The following is an 18,112-nucleotide window of genomic DNA, read 5'->3' on the forward strand; positions in this document are numbered from 1 at the left end:
GCAGCAGCAGCAGCAGCAGCAGCAGCAGCAGCAGCAGCAGCAGCAGCAGCAGCAGCAGCAGCAGCAGCAGCAGCAGCAGCAGCCAGCAGCAGCAGCAGCAGCAGCAGCAGCAGCAGCAGCAGCAGCAGCAGCAGCAGCAGCAGCAGCAGCAGCAGCAGCAGCAGCAGCAGCAGCAGCAGCAGCAGCAGCAGCAGCAGCAGCAGCAGCAGCAGCAGCAGCTAGCCGCAGCAGCAGCAGCAGCAGCAGCAGCAGCAGCAGCAGCAGCAGCAGCAGCAGCAGCAGCAGCAGCAGCAGCAGCAGCAGCAGCAGCAGCAGCAGCAGCAGCAGCAGCAGCAGCAGCAGCAGCAGCAGCAGCAGCAGCAGCAGCAGCAGCAGCAGCAGCAGCAGCAGCAGCAGCAGCAGCAGCAGCAGCAGCAGCAGCAGCAGCAGCAGCAGCAGCACAGCAGCAGCAGCAGCAGCAGCAGCAGCAGCAGCAGCAGCAGCAGCAGCAGCAGCAGCAGCAGCAGCAGCAGCAGCAGCAGCAGCAGCAGCAGCAGCAGCAGCAGCAGCAGCAGCAGCAGCAGCAGCAGCAGCAGCAGCAGCAGCAGCAGCAGCAGCAGACAGCAGCAGCAGCAGCAGCAGCAGCAGCAGCAGCAGCTGCAGCAGCAGCAGCAGCAGCAGCAGCAGCAGCAGCAGCAGCAGCAGCAGCAGCAGCAGCAGCAGCAGCAGCAGCAGCAGCAGCAGCAGCAGCAGCAGCAGCAGCAGCAGCAGCAGCAGCAGCATGCAGCAGCAGCAGCAGCAGCAGCAGCAGCAGCAGCAGCAGCAGCAGCAGCAGCAGCAGCAGCAGCAGCAGCAGCAGCAGCAGCAGCAGCAGCAGCAGCAGCAGCAGCAGCAGCAGCAGCAGCAGCAGCAGCAGCAGCAGCAGCAGCAGCAGCAGCAGCAGCAGCAGCAGCAGCAGCAGCAGCAGCAGCAGCAGCAGCAGCAGCCAGCAGCAGCAGCAGCAGCAGCAGCAGCAGCAGCAGCAGCAGCAGCAGCAGCAGCAGCAGCAGCAGCAGCAGCAGCAGCAGCAGCGCGGCAGCGGCAGCGGCAGCGGCAGCGGCAGCGACTTTGTTTCAGGGCAGTGAGCTCCTTCAGAGCTCTACAGAAGTATGACACATAATGTGCACATGAGCTTTCCTTGCAGATAACTAATGTAAAGAAGTGAACAAGGACAAACTTTTCTGCATAGTAGAGAGATGACAAGTTTCTTCTTTTTCAGTTTTTTTCTCTTCTTGGGTTCTTTTATTCGACAAAAATAAAGCGTTATGCCTCAGCAGTCTGTTCCATTTTCTTGTCCATCCATTGTGGTGTCACCGATCGGCTTCACATGGCACCAATGACCATCATAACAGCTATTTACAATATTCACAACAGATACACTTTACACAGCATCCTGACCAAGTTGGGTGTTCCTGGTAGAACAGCTCTGCCTATGAATGCTATGTACAATATTTACACAACGGCCTTGTCCCATGACAGAGACACACTGTACACTTTAATACAAGTAATCTTTGTGACCTCTTCTGCCTCGTAGTTCACTGCTCACATAGTCTTGTGCTATGACATCAAGACTGTGCTGCCGCTTTCCACAATAACTATTTCCACGAGGTCCCATAATCAACCACACTACTCACACAAGGAACTCAGTACCACCGACAGCAAAATTTAGGACAGACTAATATAGGTCAGTTTGAAGGTACAAACACAGGAGCTGAAATGCTTATTGCAATGGTACTCAGCCCTCTAACATGGAAGGCAGACACTTGGTGAAAAACAGACAAGCATGTAATTTGAGATATGGCAGTTGGTGCTAGCCATCGTTGCCTCAATGCATGACTGCAACTCCTTTTGAGTATTAAATAATTGGCAATCCCTTTCCTATAGCCACATTTTGCCTCGGGCAACAATTTCTCCCAGAGGTTAAAAAAATGTACACAACAAAACTCAACTTTGAATTCATTTACGCCGAAAGAATAAAAAAAAACAGAACCAAGATGGCCCTACAAATAAAATGACTTCCTAGAAAAAGATTTCAAACTTATACTAGACTACGTTTCTTTCCTTTAACTTTGGGCTTCTTTCCACACGTTACCCGTAAACCCTTAAGTTACTATGCAAGCCACAAGCACAAAAGCAAAGAGTGCAGCACGTGGTTTTCAGCTGCACAGGCCTTCACCTGGAACATGAACAAAGGACAAAAGACATAGCAGACTTCCCCAAAGCAGGGAATAAAAACGCATAGCAACCCCATACAAGCTTGTAAAAACAGTGTGCAACAACTTAATGCGCTATGGCTTTTAAGAACACACAAAAAGATGCCTCGCAAAGAGGATTGTGAAAGTAAATTCCAGTCAGGAAGAGTCACTCATCACAGTTGCTTTTAAACACATGTGCACAGCACAATACGCCAAGTTATGTAGCATGCTAGCAGGCGCAATACGGCCTTTCACACTTGCGTAATTCAGAGCTACAAAATATTTTACAAACAGGAAAACAAACAACAAATTATAAACATCAAGCTGCTTGTCTTACAATAAGACTAAAGCACAAATGCCACTTCTGCACCAAGATTACGACATTAACCTCAGAATGATTCTGAATTTTGGTCAGTTCACACAGCACCAAGAAAAGAAATTAACTCTGAATGGGACATGGCTTTTGTAATTGTTGTGTATTAGATGGTAAGCTTTCGTACTAGTAAATATAGCATTTGCTCAAGCAAGTATTCAATTTTTACTTCTGTGTTCACATGTCATCAAAACCTAAAAGAAACATTCTGAGAGTGAAACTGTTATTGAATAGATATTGTTACGGGAAGAAACGACCTGGGCGCGGCGTGCGCCGACCAAGTGCCCTGTGCCGAGGAAGATGAGGCACGGGGAGCGTGCGAAGGAGCGAGCGCGCGCAGTCGAAGATAAAAGATTAGGAACCGCCGGCGGTGTTCCCTTGGCTCTCTCCGGCCAGGCATGGTTTTCTTTGGGCGGGACCTTCTTCCCGTTTCATTTTGGTGGCAGCGTTGGGATGGCGGCCACCCGCGCTCGGAAACAGGCTGCGGCAGCAGCTGAGGACGTCGGGCGCCCTCAGGCTGACGCAGCACACGGCACGGCGGACGGCGCCGCTGATTTCGGACATTCCAACGGCCTGCCCCTTCCCCCGGCGCTGGAAGCTGCCTTTGAGCGCCTATATTGGCGAGTGGACCGGCTGTTTGAGCGGCTGGAGAAGGTGGAACGAGAGGATGGCATCTGTGGCGATGAGGCAGCGCTGTACCAACTGGTTAGGACAATGGGTGAGCAAAGGGCAAGGACCGAGCTGGCTGCGTGGGCATGAGCGGAAGAGGATGGTGCGTCGGCCGGGAGGTGGAGGCGAATTGGATGCATGTGACTGTTCTGCCACGCCCAGTTGTCCCGCAAACGCCCGAAGTGTCGATGCAGCCTGCTTGACAGTCAGCGTGGGGTATAGTGAACTAGAATACTGGTCTAGTGGCACAAACGGGAGGGCGCGGGCGTGCTCTTTGGCGTAGAAGCCACCAGATAGCGCCACTGCAACCTTTTCTAGTGACGCCGTCATTGCTGTTTCAGGAGCTTGTGTATGTTTCGCCGCATTGTTGTAACGATGGGGCGCATAATACGCTCCTAGTTAAGAAACCTACATGCCATTGGCTTCAACTAACTTCAACGTAACCTCCTAGGCACCTTTTTTTCCTCACCGTGCCCCTTTGAGCATTTTGGCGATGATGAAAAATCACGTCGCTCTATGTCTGCTACCGACAAAGGGCAATGCGAAATGCTCAGTTTTGCTGGTGGATGTAATTTATTTAGGTGAATGTCTTACTGAGCTGATTTTGTTAACATGCGACTATTGAGCTACCCTAGTGATTCATCTGTGAGGGCACTGTACGAGTGATTTCCTAAATAACTTTTGCACTTTTCCTGAAGCGGTCCATCGGCCTCAGAAATGCATTTTATTCACAAAAATTTACACACGATTAAAAACATTTTCACCTCAGTTCTAGGCAAGGCTTGCATTGTAAGTGCAAATATTTGTAAAATAAAAAAGCAAATGTTGGCTTCCTGGCAGGCTCGATCTTCGAACAACCAGCCGAAATTATGTGAAATGGAATTTCACCCTAACATCTAGGTCCTTTCCAGGTCTAAGCGCACCGACTAATTATCTGGTACTCAGAATGTTTTTACTTCCGGCTGTTCAAAAATGGAAGGCGGTTTTGTTATGTAAAATAAAAAGTAGTGATAGGTAGGCACTATAGCAGTGAGCTCGGCTGCCAAATTTTCACAGTGGCCAGAGAGCCAGATCTCTGTTTTTGCCTAAAACACCAATATCAAGGGTACTGTCTGCATGTAGCTTTATAGGACGCTAAAGCATGTCATGTAAGCATTTTCCAGGTCAGCTACAATTTGTAGAGGGGGCCTGCAGAGGGACGACGGTCACCCTTGTCGTTCATGCGAGTGAATTGGGCTGGCTTGAGTTCGCTGTCGCTTCTTTGGTCATTAGAAGCAAATTCAGACAGCCTTCACAGCCTGTCTTTAAGACGCCATTTTTTTTTTTCTACATAACCGTGCAGCTAACAATACCAAACAGCGCTAACAATACAAGCACGTATAGACGAGATGTACACATGAGCGCTTGTGTGTACTATCGCGATCGAAAGAAACGCGAACAACCCGGCGCCTATGCGCTCCGCTGTTGGGATTCATTTTGATCGCGCTTTTACCTGGATGGTAAGAAAAAGATGTTAGAGTCATCCTAGAAAGCATTACGGACGACTCTGGTGTCCTTTAGCTACCACCGAAGTAAAAGCGCAGTGAAAAGAAATGCGAACTGCGGAGCGCCTATAGGCTCCGCTCTGTTCGCGTTTCTTTCGATCGCCCCTTACCTATTGTTTCTGTGCCCTCAAATTGTTAGCGCTGTGTTTTAAGAATGATCCACCACCAACACGCCCAAGCTTCTCCATTAGAATATTAGCCGCCTGTCACGTGATGCTACAGTACAAGTGGAATATGGTATGGCGGTATTTTCAGAATTAAGTGCTGTGCCTGCTGCATCTGCATGTTGCCTGCATCTAGAATTTATCATCAAGCTCCCGCGTGCCACTGTGGATAGTTTTGCTGGCCAGCATCTGCTTACAAAATGGCAATGAGGATGCCAGGCTCGAGGTTTCCCGTAGAAACAGAGTGGGAAAGGTTGTTAAATGCAAGGCAGATTACAGTATACCTACGAACGTCTGCTCAGATGCTGGGTATGGGTATTGCAGCCAGAACGAAGACAGGCGCACAATCCTGATAAGATGCCCGGCTGGATCCTGGCTCACTCTACTTATCAGGTAACTAAAACCTGCACGTTCTATTAGGTACTTCAACAGTGACAACATGCTAAACAGTGCCGCACGCAGTCCTGTAACTGTCAGCTTGCTTATAAAAGCCTTGCATTCCATTAGGCTGGTTTTCCCACGCACTCAGGTGCGACAGAAATAAATGAAGCTTGTCAACAGATGCAGAATTTGGATCTAGAACACCAGCAGCGAGGCGCGAAAAAGCAAGTGTTGAGCCGTTCCAACTGCCCGGCCAGCACGGCGGCAGAGGCGCGGAGCTAGTAAAAGGCGCGGTAGCGCCCCTTGCGGCGAGGAGAGGCGTGTTGCTTCAGCCGCTCCGCTGCCACGCGCCTCCGAGCGCACCACTAGACCAGTATTCTAGTTCACTATAGCGTGGGGTCAGTTGTCCCGCACCATGTGATGCTTGCCGCCTCGCTCACCGGAGTGAACCTAGCCGGTGTGGAACGTTCTTCGGCGACTGCAGGCACCTTCACCCAGCTCACAAACTTTGAAGTCAACAAAAGGTTTGACCGCTTCCTTTCTCCGAGCCCACGTTGCGGCACTTGAGGGAAACCTGAATCAAATGCCGATATGTCGTCTCCGTCCGAAGAAGAATGGCACGATCACAAGTTCCGAAGTGTGTCCCTCCAGACTGTACACATGGAAGCGACCTCGTCTGCCACGTAAAACTAGAAGAGGCCAAGCCTGGAGATGCGCCTCCAGAAGCGAACACGAAGCATCAGAAGCGGTTCGAAGAGCCGGAGGCCAGCAGAGTGCAGTCGAAGCCGAAAAGCTGGCTAAGCTTGATGTGAACGGCTTACTGGAACCGCTGTCTCAAGGCGAGCAGGAGCCCTCACCGTTGTCGTACGCGGAATAACCACCTACAAGCAGCTCTGCCATCTATCTGAACAGTTTGGTATCCAACGGCACTTCAAAACCTTCACCACGGGATGACGCCTACCGCAAATCAAGCTATGTTCCTGAGAAGAACCTAAATCCAGATTGCCCTGTGGCTCGTCTGGAAGAACTGGGTGCCTTTCTCAAGGAATGCAGCCCCATCAAGGGAGCGCCGCAAGATGTGCAAGAACAACAGGGAGCTCCTCCTAGTTGTGGGTCACCATCGACTACTCCATCGGACGCCATCTCGAGGGGCACCAGCACAAAGATTGTGAGCCCACATGCTTCTTCATCGCAAGAGTCCTCGTCCCTGTCCAGAGGCGACGGCTTTTCTGATATTTCAGAACCCCACTCGCCCGTAGCCAAAGACCTGCAGGTGCCAGACAATACATCTCTCGCGAGCAGTGAGACCCTCATCAACTTCGCCGAGGACATGACCACGCTCAAAGAATACCTGTATGGCTTGGTGGTCGACTACAAAGCGAAGCAGGAGATCGATGCCACAAGCACTGCTGGAACGGCGTTCTGCCCAGACGGTGCCGGCGTTGACGCCGCCAAGAACGTCTTTGAAAAGCATGCCAGGTCCTCTCTGACTAGGTCGACTGCTTCAGTGCTGTAGCCTTCCGACATTTTTCGCCCCGCCTCGATGCACTGGAGTCTGCAGCCATTGCCGTGGGACAGCATCACTTGAGCACTTGAGGCTGCCGTACTTTCCGGCTGGCCTCCTTGGACTCGAACAACCTGGACCGTCACACTGCATCGCACTAGACTCCCCCCCCCCCTGGTGGAAAGATGTTACATGAATAAATGCCCCAGGCGTAGCGTGCACCGATCAAGTGCCCTGCGCCGAGGAATATGAGGCGCGGGGAGCGCGCAAAGGAGCGAGGGCGCGCAGTCGAAGATAAAGATTAGGGGCCGCCGGCGGTGTTCCCTTGGCTCTCTCCGACCAGGCATGGTATTCTTTGGGAGGGACCGTCGTCTCGTTTCAATATCAAACTCAGTGAGGCAGGGGGATCAGTATTTCATTAGTAGCACAAAGTTGTTGTAGCCAAACGTGCAAATGTTCACCTCTGTACGTGCTTTTTCAAAAAGCCCTGGCAGCAACAGTAACTACAGAAATTATATCTTGCCATTATGCAGCCTTTTCCATCATTGACGCATAACAATTTCCACACATTTTTACAGACATCTTGCATAGGAAAGATAAAACTCTTGAAAATAAGACCATTCACCCCTGTGAAAAACTGCTGAGCACTTTAAAAGGACACTAAGGACAATTTCATGCGCTGTCCATTTGCATCCAGATACTGGAGTTGTTTCTCCAGGCCATGCTCACTTTTTTTTATGTGCAACCAGACGCACAATTTGCACAAGGAGAGCAAATGCACTAAGGCTGTTTGTACCTCCAAGCATAGCATAACTAATGACATATCTATGACATCAGCATGAAAACACTGCAACCAGTAAGGTTGCATAATCGATTCAGCTTGGTAGTGTTACTTAGCTAGTAGCATCAAAAGAGCTACTTGGCATGACCAAATGAACATACCTGACAATGGGCAACAGTTAAAATGATGCCTGATGAAGTTTCTAGGCACTCCTTTTCTGCACTTAAAAAATGAACCCAAGCAGTGCAGTACGGCTGCAGCTCATCTGTAGTCTCAGTCCACAAGAGTCAAAACATGTAGTTCACTTTAGTGTCCCTTTAAAACATTGAGCAGCGTGACATACTTGAGGAAATATAAATGCCAATTTCCTAGATAAGGCAGAACAACCCCAAAAGCCATGTCCTCTACAACATTTATAGAAAGGTTCATGAGGCCAGAATGACCAGAAAGTTGTTTTTTTCTTGCACGACATGAGCATACATATAACAGGACTTGTGAAAGCAAACATATTGTTACATATTATGCCAGGCAACTCTGCCCACCTTAATCAAGGTGGCACTGAAGTCATTGTGAGCGGAACCCCCATGACGCAATTTTCAGCACATGTGCTTATTGAAACAGTGGCCATCACCTATAGTAGCTTAGCTACACGGAAGGAGCTTGCCTGCAATGAGCTTAAGGAACATTGGAAGAATCTAGTGGTTCTCATGAAGAAGACTGTGAATGAGCTGCTCTCTACCACTGAAAGCCTCAGCGTGCAGGTTTCTTTGCTGACTGTCGCCAGTTTTCTGCCACCGGCTGAAGTGACCAACATGTCGATGCGCTGCCTGTCATTGCTGCGAAGCTTTTTGACTGGATCCGAGGACTGTGCACCTGTGTCTCTACCCATGGAGGCCAAGGCATGCGTGCTGCTGTGCAACATGCATCGTGCCGCTGACATACTGGCACTTGTGGACGAGTCTGTGGATGAGCTGAATGCCCTGCACTACAAGATCCGTCACTCTGCTGCCAAGATATTTTTCGATTTGTTCCCACTTGTGGAGAGTACACAACATAATCATCAGCAAGAGTTGGTGGAACAATTTAAACTGATGCACAAACTCTTGTGCGACGCTTGTCCTGATGTTCGAGTAGTGGCAGTTGAAGGTGTCCTAAGAGTGCTGACTGACTTCTACGAAATTACTCCCATTGACGAACGAAAGGCTCTTGTAAAAGATTTGATCAGCAAGAATGCCAAGGACATGAACTCCATGGAATCAAGAATACAAGTCAATAAGGGACTGTCCTATATGGCTGGGAACCGAAAGGCTCACACACTGCTTAAGACGCTCATTGCCAAGAACAAGGAGTGCCTGGAGGATGTTTGCCTTGTTAAGATGTCCTATGTCTCCCTTCTGCTGGTAGCACAGAGAATACCTGGATTCAAGTTCTGGGATGTCGTTGAACTGAAAGAGCTGTTGCCATTGATGGCCGACGACAAGCTACAGCTGTCACTGCAACTGGCCAAACTGCTGTGCAATAGCTATTTCAACCCGATGGCAGACCAGCGACAGAATTTGGAGTGCAGCTTGCTGCTGCACTCTCTCAACCGTGTGGCCTTTCGTATCTTCTACACCTTACTGGCAGACATCGCACCCTTGAAGTCCATCGTTGAGTTCTTGGCTACCATCTGTCGTGTGCTTCGAGTGAACTCTCTCCTGCTCCGAAAGACGAGTGGCAAGCACGTGACAATATTTTGTTCTTACGCACCCTGCACTACACCACCATTTTGCAATTCAAAGACGTTACGCCTCTTTAAAGGGGCCATGACAGCCTATTTTCACGCATACCCTGCTTATCGCCTTTAATTCCCAACAGGTTAAATTAAATTCCCCCAATTTTCAGTTGATTCTGTGCGGTAAATATTTTTTTAACGAATTTTTTTCGTTTCTTTTGCGAACTGCTTGCTGGTCTGGCAACCTCTGATCGCTGACGTCGCGAGCGCATACACGCCACGCGTCGTCTGCTGCGAGCTGTTGAGGTGCTTGCATGCACACCGTAGACAGAGGTCGCTCGAAAAGTTTTTTTCTTTTAGCCTAGCGAAATAAAATGCATTTTCCGTGTTCTCTTTTGGGAAGCCTTCAACTTAGTACGCGAGCTGAGTGATCCTTGGGAAAGCGGACTTGCTCGTGGTGCCCACTTTTCGATTGTTGAGGAAACAGAAATCGATGGACCCCTGCTTTATTATTTACGCTTAGAAGCATGCTCTTCGTATGTTATAAGTGTGGTCTCTCTTGAGCAGCCAAGTGCTCCCGTATGTGAAAAGCAGCACGTGCCGTGCATGCCTTCACCGATGTGAGCCGTGAAAGCCGCGGTGTTTTGTAGCTAGCTACCAAGTTCTTGTCCGCTATTCATCGCTCGATAATTAAACTCAAATTATCAAAAGGTGCACTACAGTAACCTTGAGGCACGAAAGGAGCAGAGAAAAGTGCCGAGTGCGACGACTTCCGCACTGCATGTACGCCTTTGTAAGTCGAACATACATTTCCTTCCATTCATAGAACCTTTTTGCAGGAACCTAGCCAATTGCAAAACCCTACGTGACTCCAATGCTTTCACTGTCCGCACCGATGAATAGTCACCGCTGTCTAAATGAGTGCTTCGAAATAATAGTACAGCATTTTGCTGTGTGTGCGCATTGTGCCCCAGGAGTACGACGATTACGACAACTGCAGCCCCGCGCTGAGGTTGTTTACATGGCTGTGCACAAACAGTACTGCTCGTTTGCATGGCATAAAACACCAGGTGGGTTATCCTTATCTTAAATATTACGTAGTCTTGCTCACAAATTGCACTTTTACTCATTTACACACCATGATAACACTGCAATAAGCGCCGATGATGCTATATCGCCTGCTTGGGAAACGCTTCGCGTATAGGATACCGGCGCTTTCCGCTAATTGTATCTGCTTTCTCTTATGTCACCAACATTTAATTTTAGATCGGTTTAGCTAAAAATACGTTCGGACATTATTTGAACTAATGAAAACAACGAGATTTGTTGTTCACAGTCGATGCCGACGGCTGCTGCCGGCTGCCTTCTGCACATGCTATGCAGACCGGGTCACATATATCGGCACTTCCTCCTTATTGTACTCGCGCCCTGCGATGTAGGCAGTCGTCGCTTTGAGGGCACTGTAGCCAAAACTACACTCGACAGCTATTTGCAGGCGCTAAAACTTGCGAATTCGCTCTCCACAATCGCTGAAATCGCACACACGAATCCTGCGTACTCGCTAGGCCTCGTCACGAAAGGGGCCGGCGGTCCACCGTCAACCGAAATTCAAGAATATGGCAAAAGTTCCTCACTGATTAGTAACAAAGTGTGAAGATATGATACGTAGCCGCTTGTTTCGCTCTTTTCGATACCGATAAGGTACACAAGAGCAGTCTTTCCGGCCGTCGCCTCACCGGGCGTGAAGCTTTCGCTCGGCCGCACAAGCCCAGGCAACGGCGGCGAGCGGCACAGTCGTGCGGCGTTTTCTGCCCTTGCCGATCGGTACTATGCGCAGGCACCGAATGAAACCACGTCTTCGCTGCACGCACATCACGTATGTCGCCGTGGCTAGCATGAGGTCCGATAAGTTTTCAAATTCTTAAGTTTATAGAATGTCATACCAACTAGTCCCTTACCACTCCCTTCTGGTTCCCACTAAGCTGACTCTTTAACATTACTACGATACGCGATCGTTGATTGTGTTGGCGGCGGCGTCGGTCTAGCGTGACAGACCAGTGCGTCAGCGATGGCATTTGCATACCAATCAGCCCACCGACCATCGATCGCCGTCGCATCGGCCTATAGTGTGACCGGACGCTACCTATACCGAAGAAAAACTGTGTTACTGTTATTATCACTTTTGCGGTACCAGTCATTCATATATGGAGGACGACTGCTACTTCGATCACCCGCGAAAGTACAGGGGGGAATGAGACCTCACAGCACATATTGCAGCAACGAGAGCAGACGACGTTGCTCCGTGCATGTGCTAGTGACGTCACGAGAGCTTTCAATATGGCGGTCGCTGCCGGTGAAAGGAGTCTCCCGGTCTCAATTTCGATCATATTTTTTGGAAAATACAGTGCGTCCAGGGCAGCCAAATTTCGGAAATTGAATCATAAGATCTTGCATTAGTTACTGAAGCACAAAACTGCAATATGAAGAACGACCATGTCATGACCCCTTTAAGGCAGTTAAAACTTCATCACAAAATGCTTTATCAAAGAAAAATGCCATGAAAAAAAAACTGATGGAGATCATGCAGACAAAAGCTATCAACACTTCTCATCCACCAGAGACAAAGGGAATTATGGTAAAAAAATCTAACGGTCAAAAGAGAGAGAACCTTATGTACCTATGGACAGCAAGGATAACGGACAAATGAGCAGCAATATATCTCACGATAGTTGATATTTTCTGTACCCACAGTCGCAATAATAACACTAACACAAGCTTCATGTGGACTCAGCAGTTAAACAAGTGCTTTCATTGAATGCAGCCACAGACACCAACATGGCAAGTTCATGCTCCAGCAACCCTATGCTATTGTTTGCAGTAGCATTATACCATATTGGTGCAGACCTGGCTGTACAAAGTAATACTGTCTGTCTAAACGCTCACAAAAAATTGACTAATAAAGCCATTCTTCTGTAAAAGGAATGAGCTTTTGGGGTGGTGTTCCCACTAGAGTGTCAACCACAACGCACCACCAACAGGCACAGCTGTCCACATCCAATGTCTCATTCAGGCAATCAGAATGGTAAGCAAAGGTTATGCCATGAGATGTAGTTCAACAGGCATAGTTAAAACTGCACACCAGCCTCTACACAAAATTTTTCTGGCTGCATACACTTGCAGGTGCTAAGCCCTGCCTTTGACATGGCAAAATATGGGCTAATGCACTAAAATAAAAGTAAAAACCTACTTTAAGCTCGTTAAAAATATCTGTAAAAACTGACATTCCATGAACAGAACACCACAGCCATGCGACCAAAAACGTCACGCCAAGAATCAATAGCCGCAGGGCTGTGTCAGTTGGCAATCGCAAAGAGTGACACAGCCCTTTCTTTGAACAACACAAATTGTAGGAGGACATGCAAACAGATAAAAGTGCAAGCAGCTCGAGGCTTTGGTCAGGCAAAATGTGGAGCTGCATAGCCGAGCCAATGAATTGGCTGCATGAGGGGCAAATGCTGCAGCAGTCTACTCTGCAGTGCACAACACTGGCACCCAGGGTTGGCATTTCCAGCTGGCTGGAAATAAGGTCAGAGGGTGGCCAGGACTCGGGTGTAGGACATGACGACCGCAAACACTGTCTGCCCACAGCCCCACAACAGTGCGTAGAAGGGCATCATGTGAAACCGAGCTGCCCGGTACACACCTGCTATCACTGCACCTGCATGGAGGCATGTAACACCCAAATGAGCATCGATCAAGGATGTGCACTGCAAGCAACATGGGTTTAAAAAGCCACTTTAAGATACAGCAGTATAACACTCAATGCAGAGCAATATCAAGTAAATGTGAGTAAACTCACGCATTCCTCTCATTTTCTTGCATCATACGCATACTTCTACAAGTTAATATCATGTACCCAAACACCACCAGGATGCAAGCAAGGCAGCAATGTGGGCTAGTTGGTTGTACATTTGATGGGAGTAAGTGCTACACACGGGCAAAAACGACAGCTGAAACGACAGACACAGGACAAGCGTGTACTAACAACTGAAAAGAACGAGCACGCAACACAGTTGGTGGCAATGAATTGATTGATTTGAGCATGTGCATGAAATGTATTTATGTGCCCTCATACCAGAATAAATCTCAGTTTTTAGTACGTGCTTGTCCTGTGTTCGTCGTTTCAGTTGTCGTTTTTGTCCGTGTGTAGCGCGTTATTCCCATCAAACCACCAGGATGAAGCCATCAGCTCAAGATATGCACATTTGCACCGCACCCCAAGATCTATTCTCACATTTTGCATCGTCTACCTTTCTTTGCACAGCTGTTCTCACAAGTAGTGAGCCGGGAAGGCTGCCATATACATAAAACCCTTCGTTTTCAGGTTTTATTAATGCATTAGCATTAGAGAGGTCTGTGCAGGTGAAATTGGCAACCATCGTCTGTCAGCAGCCAGTGGTAGGCGGCCCATCTACCACGGTGGGCTATGAACAAACTTAGTATACTACATCAGATATACTGAACCTTGTATGGCACCTTAATAATGTAAAAAAGTTTTGTGTGTTACCTCAGATATAATAAACCTAAGTATGCCACCCCATATATAAACTTTTGTGTCTGGACCTCGGATGTAACGAACTTCGTGTGCTGTCTTCGGATACAATGAACCTAAGTACACCAACTCGGATATAACGAACTTCAGAATGTCAACCTCGAATATAACAAATGTTTGGCTGCTAACGCATTCAAACAATCCACTGAGGATTGCAAAAGCTTTCTTTAGCAGAATTCGGGGGCTAAAAATCTGGCATTATTTTTTCGGCTCAGATTCAGGTACAAGTCAGGTTAATCGAAAATATTTCTATAATTATTTTTTTCCAGTGTTGTTTACTGCAGCAAAATTAATTCACTATTGACAACACTTATTTTTAGCAGGACACACATTGCTCTATTTCTTGGTCAATATTTTGTAAACAATCCAGAAATAGCAGGCTGCACAAAGAACCTCTTTACCACTAAAATATTTTAGCAATTTTTGTATTTTGTAAAATAATTGTAATAAAAAATATATCCTTAAATTCTTACAATTATTTTGTTGCATACATTACCAATCCCATGTGGTGCACTGCTGCATCACTGCTGCACTTATCTGCCTGTTTGTACACCGGAAAAAACATTTAACTTCATAGCAGCCATTAAGAGCTTACAACTGCCTTGGAGCAGGACGTTACTAGCGTGGGCAGTGTTTCATACAAAGATGTCAATAATACTGTGATAAATACCTGCGTTCCGGCCTGAACTTCTACAATATACCTTTCAAACTTATGCCAAGAGTAAGTTCCACCATAGATAACAAGGATTAAAAAGCATAAAAATCATAGGGTCATTCCACGCCAAACGTCCCAGGCGTTGCGCTCGGCCATCTCCAATTTGTTCAAAAAAATTCATGGAAACTTATCGTAATGTGAGTAAAGAAAGCCCGAGACATTTTTGCTGAAAAAAATTTATTCGTGAGGTGAGGGCAGTTTTAATATTTACAAAAGGCGGGAAAGCAGGCACTGCTCAATAATTAATAACAAGTTCAAATTTTTAGAAAACACTTTAAAAATTTTTTCCTTGACATTTGCACAGATTCCGTCTTTCAATATTATTCGGAGCATGCAGTTTTACATGGCATAAATATTTTTTAAAAATAGAAAAAAAAGTATGAAATTCGGAAATAGCCGTTCTATTCCTCCGGATGTCTAGTACCTATAATAAATGTTACAGGTGATGAAACTGCGTACACAGAAGTAAAAAAAATACTAAGGTTGCAAAAAATGCGTTTTGAGCCAAAAACACTCGTTAATTTCACCTTGAGGTGGTCCAAGTAAAAATACAAACAATTGCAGGTTACGTAGAACGGTTTATTGCTTTTCATTTCTGAAATTTTTATCGAGGTAATTTTTGTTTAAAGCGAGAAAAGAATTTTTGAAGTTTAGCCCTTGGGCCGCAAGTTGCATCGTCTCTTAACGCCTCTTCACCACAGAGCACGATACTGCCGACACTGTAGCCACGCGAAATCTATAGTTCTCGTTCTTAAGCGAGGCTTGCAGGCAAGCATGGGAACGCTGAGTAGTCAAACAGGTATTCGTGCGAAAGATTTTCTTAACGATCCGGTGTTGAAACAATCCGCGAGGCAGCAGCATGAAGTGGTACCTGACCCTTGTGGCCGTCAGAGGCTCATGCCCGATTGTTTCTCATGTGATGTGTTTGTTGCATTTGATTTAATCAGTGCGATTTCTGCCTTAATACTCCAGCGACAACTGTAGACAAGCCACTATGCTTGCAAAGCATTTTCATGCGAGCGACACACCTATGCGCTCTACACCGCCCGAGCGCTCTAGACAAGTGTGATCGACTCTGTATCTTCTAATATGACTGTACAAACTCCAACTCTGTGATAATGTAGCACAAGATGCAGAGAGAGAATTTCTTTTGCAGCCATTCATGCAATGCTGCAAATGTGAATGCATGTAGACTGGGCACCTTGCCACTGTAAAGCAAGAAACCACACACACGTGCAAAGAGGTCACCACTACAGAATTTGCACTTTCACACTGTCTATTGTTAGTGTTCGTCACTTAAAACACAAAGGGCGGAACATCTGGAAGATGCAGGCAAGATTTTGTCCTCATAACTGTCCATATTAATGGGACAAAAATACATGGGCCCCAATGGACTCCGTGTATTTTCACTCTGTCCATTATCCGGACAGCTAGTTTGCATATTAACACTTTAGAAAAAGACTGGTCTCCAGAAAAACTATCCATAACTCGAGTTGTCCATACTAACGGGGGTCTTATAAACATGCCATGGCTGTGAATTCCCGTAAATGCATTATGCAATGACTACAACCTTTTTATAGGTGAGAGTTTATATGCACATTTAATTTACTGGCATGTGCTTGGTTTTCGACCTGCATGCATTAATAGATGTAACTGTAAACCAGGGGTTCTCAAACTGGGTTCCGCTGAACCCCTGGGGTTCCTTGGAGTGTTTTTTGTTATTTCCCATGCCCCTAAATCCCTGCATGCCTTAACCCCAACCTTACCTTTCATTATTGATTTAATTTTGGCCATTTCTTAAGGTGCTATGTGCCCCTCCATTTTATAACACATTTCTCACTCATACTGCACAGTCTACGGCAATGCATGCTTTCAAGCTCAAAGGGAACCGAGGATCTGATTGATTCCAGCTAGGCAGAGTCTGAATTAAAGGCAGCCTTTTTAATACACCTTACATTGACAAAACAAAAGTGTCAGTTCAAATAAAAAAGGTTTGAATTAAGCGAGTTCAAATTAACGAAGTTCAAATTAACGAAAGTCCACTGTGCTTTTGTGTAGCTGAACATTCAACAAGGCGATTAACAATGCCCATCAAAGTTACTTGCAAGAAGTGAAAGACAGATCCTACTATTCGCAAGCCCTTGAGCTCAGGACTGCTGATGTTATTTCTGCCTTATCAGAGATCTTTAGAATAGGGGACATAAGCTTACAGGCCCCTATTCGCACTGCGTATCGTGACTTTGTGGCGTGTATTTGCAACAGCTTTAGAATAGGGGGCCTGCCACATCTGTATGGCCTTAGTCGCTTGTAGCACCATTTTGGCTGAAAACTGAAGGGCTAAATACTAAATATTCTGAATTTTATTCACCCTTTCATTTAGGTCAACATGAAAAAAAGCAGTAACATATAATAAAAGCAACTTTGTGTAAAATTAAATAGCTAGTAACCCCGTTTTATAAAGTAAGAAATATCACCCTGTTCAAACATTATGTGCTTTCTGAAATCATATCTCTATGGAAATCAAACAGAGCCTACTCTCCAAGCCTAGCAGCTGAACAAGGCCATAAAAAATGTTAAAATTTGTCGCGCTTGATCGCTAGACTTATGTGGTGTGGCATCTTGACGCAAACAGCTTCATGCACCATTCATGTGCCACAAATGTGAGACACGGTAAAGTGGCAATGACAAATTAGTGGCGAGATGAGCAGCCCTCACTTCAACTGACGGCACTATGTTGCCTGATCCTATCCAACGTTAGGGGGCCACGCTATTTCACCAGTTTTAGGCCTTTGGGTTCTACGTGTGCACACTGGTGGCCAGTTATTCTCCTATCCCCGTAAGTGATAGGGTAACCCTATTATAAAACCTTGTCATTTAATTCAGGGCACAGTGTTTTATTTTGCAACCAATTTATGCGAACATGTCATGCATGCAAATTACCTCCAGCAAGCAGTAAGTAGAACTGTTTACTAGTTGAAAATTTGGTTTTTTACTTTTTTTTTCAGTTGCAAGCCATAATAAAATCTAGATTTGCTACTTCACTTTTCTTGGGCCTCCTGGGTACAGCAAATTGAACCCATTATTACCAGCATCTTCAAACTGTAATTCTTTTCTCCCATCTCTTCTTTCTTTCATGTTACAAATGATTGGGTTTGATCAGGTTTCATGTTACAAATGCAGATATTCTTATGTAAAAAACTATGCTGCTGAACAGCCGAGCACAGGAAGAATATAAACATCTGTGCCGGTTTTGTTGTTCTAATTGAAAAAGCAGGTGGCTTAATAAATGCCAGCTAGATGAACAAAACCAACACGAGCTAGCTTTTTCAACAATACTGTAAGAAAGTAAGAATAGGTCAGTCAACAAACACAGAAAATCAAAGCCAGAATGACTAGGGAAGGCATGCAAAAAAAAATATAGGATGTTCAAAGACAGGCATTA

General features: G+C 46.6%; 1 protein-coding gene across 1 annotated transcript in view; it reads right to left on the reverse strand.

Annotated features, from left to right (window-relative positions):
- Positions 1 to 2,823: 2,823 nt before the first annotated feature.
- LOC144114270 (transmembrane protein 170A) overlaps positions 2,824 to 18,112 on the reverse strand; it is a 46,125-nt gene continuing 30,836 nt past the window's right edge. Inside the window, exon 4 of the mRNA XM_077647889.1 lies at positions 2,824 to 13,061. Within this exon, the coding sequence (XP_077504015.1) occupies positions 12,931 to 13,061 (131 nt within the window). The 3' untranslated portion in view covers positions 2,824 to 12,930. The remainder of the gene's footprint in view (positions 13,062 to 18,112) is intronic.

This window comes from Amblyomma americanum, chromosome 1 (genome assembly GCF_052857255.1).
Source record: "Amblyomma americanum isolate KBUSLIRL-KWMA chromosome 1, ASM5285725v1, whole genome shotgun sequence".
Classification (NCBI taxonomy): domain Eukaryota; kingdom Metazoa; phylum Arthropoda; class Arachnida; order Ixodida; family Ixodidae; genus Amblyomma; species Amblyomma americanum.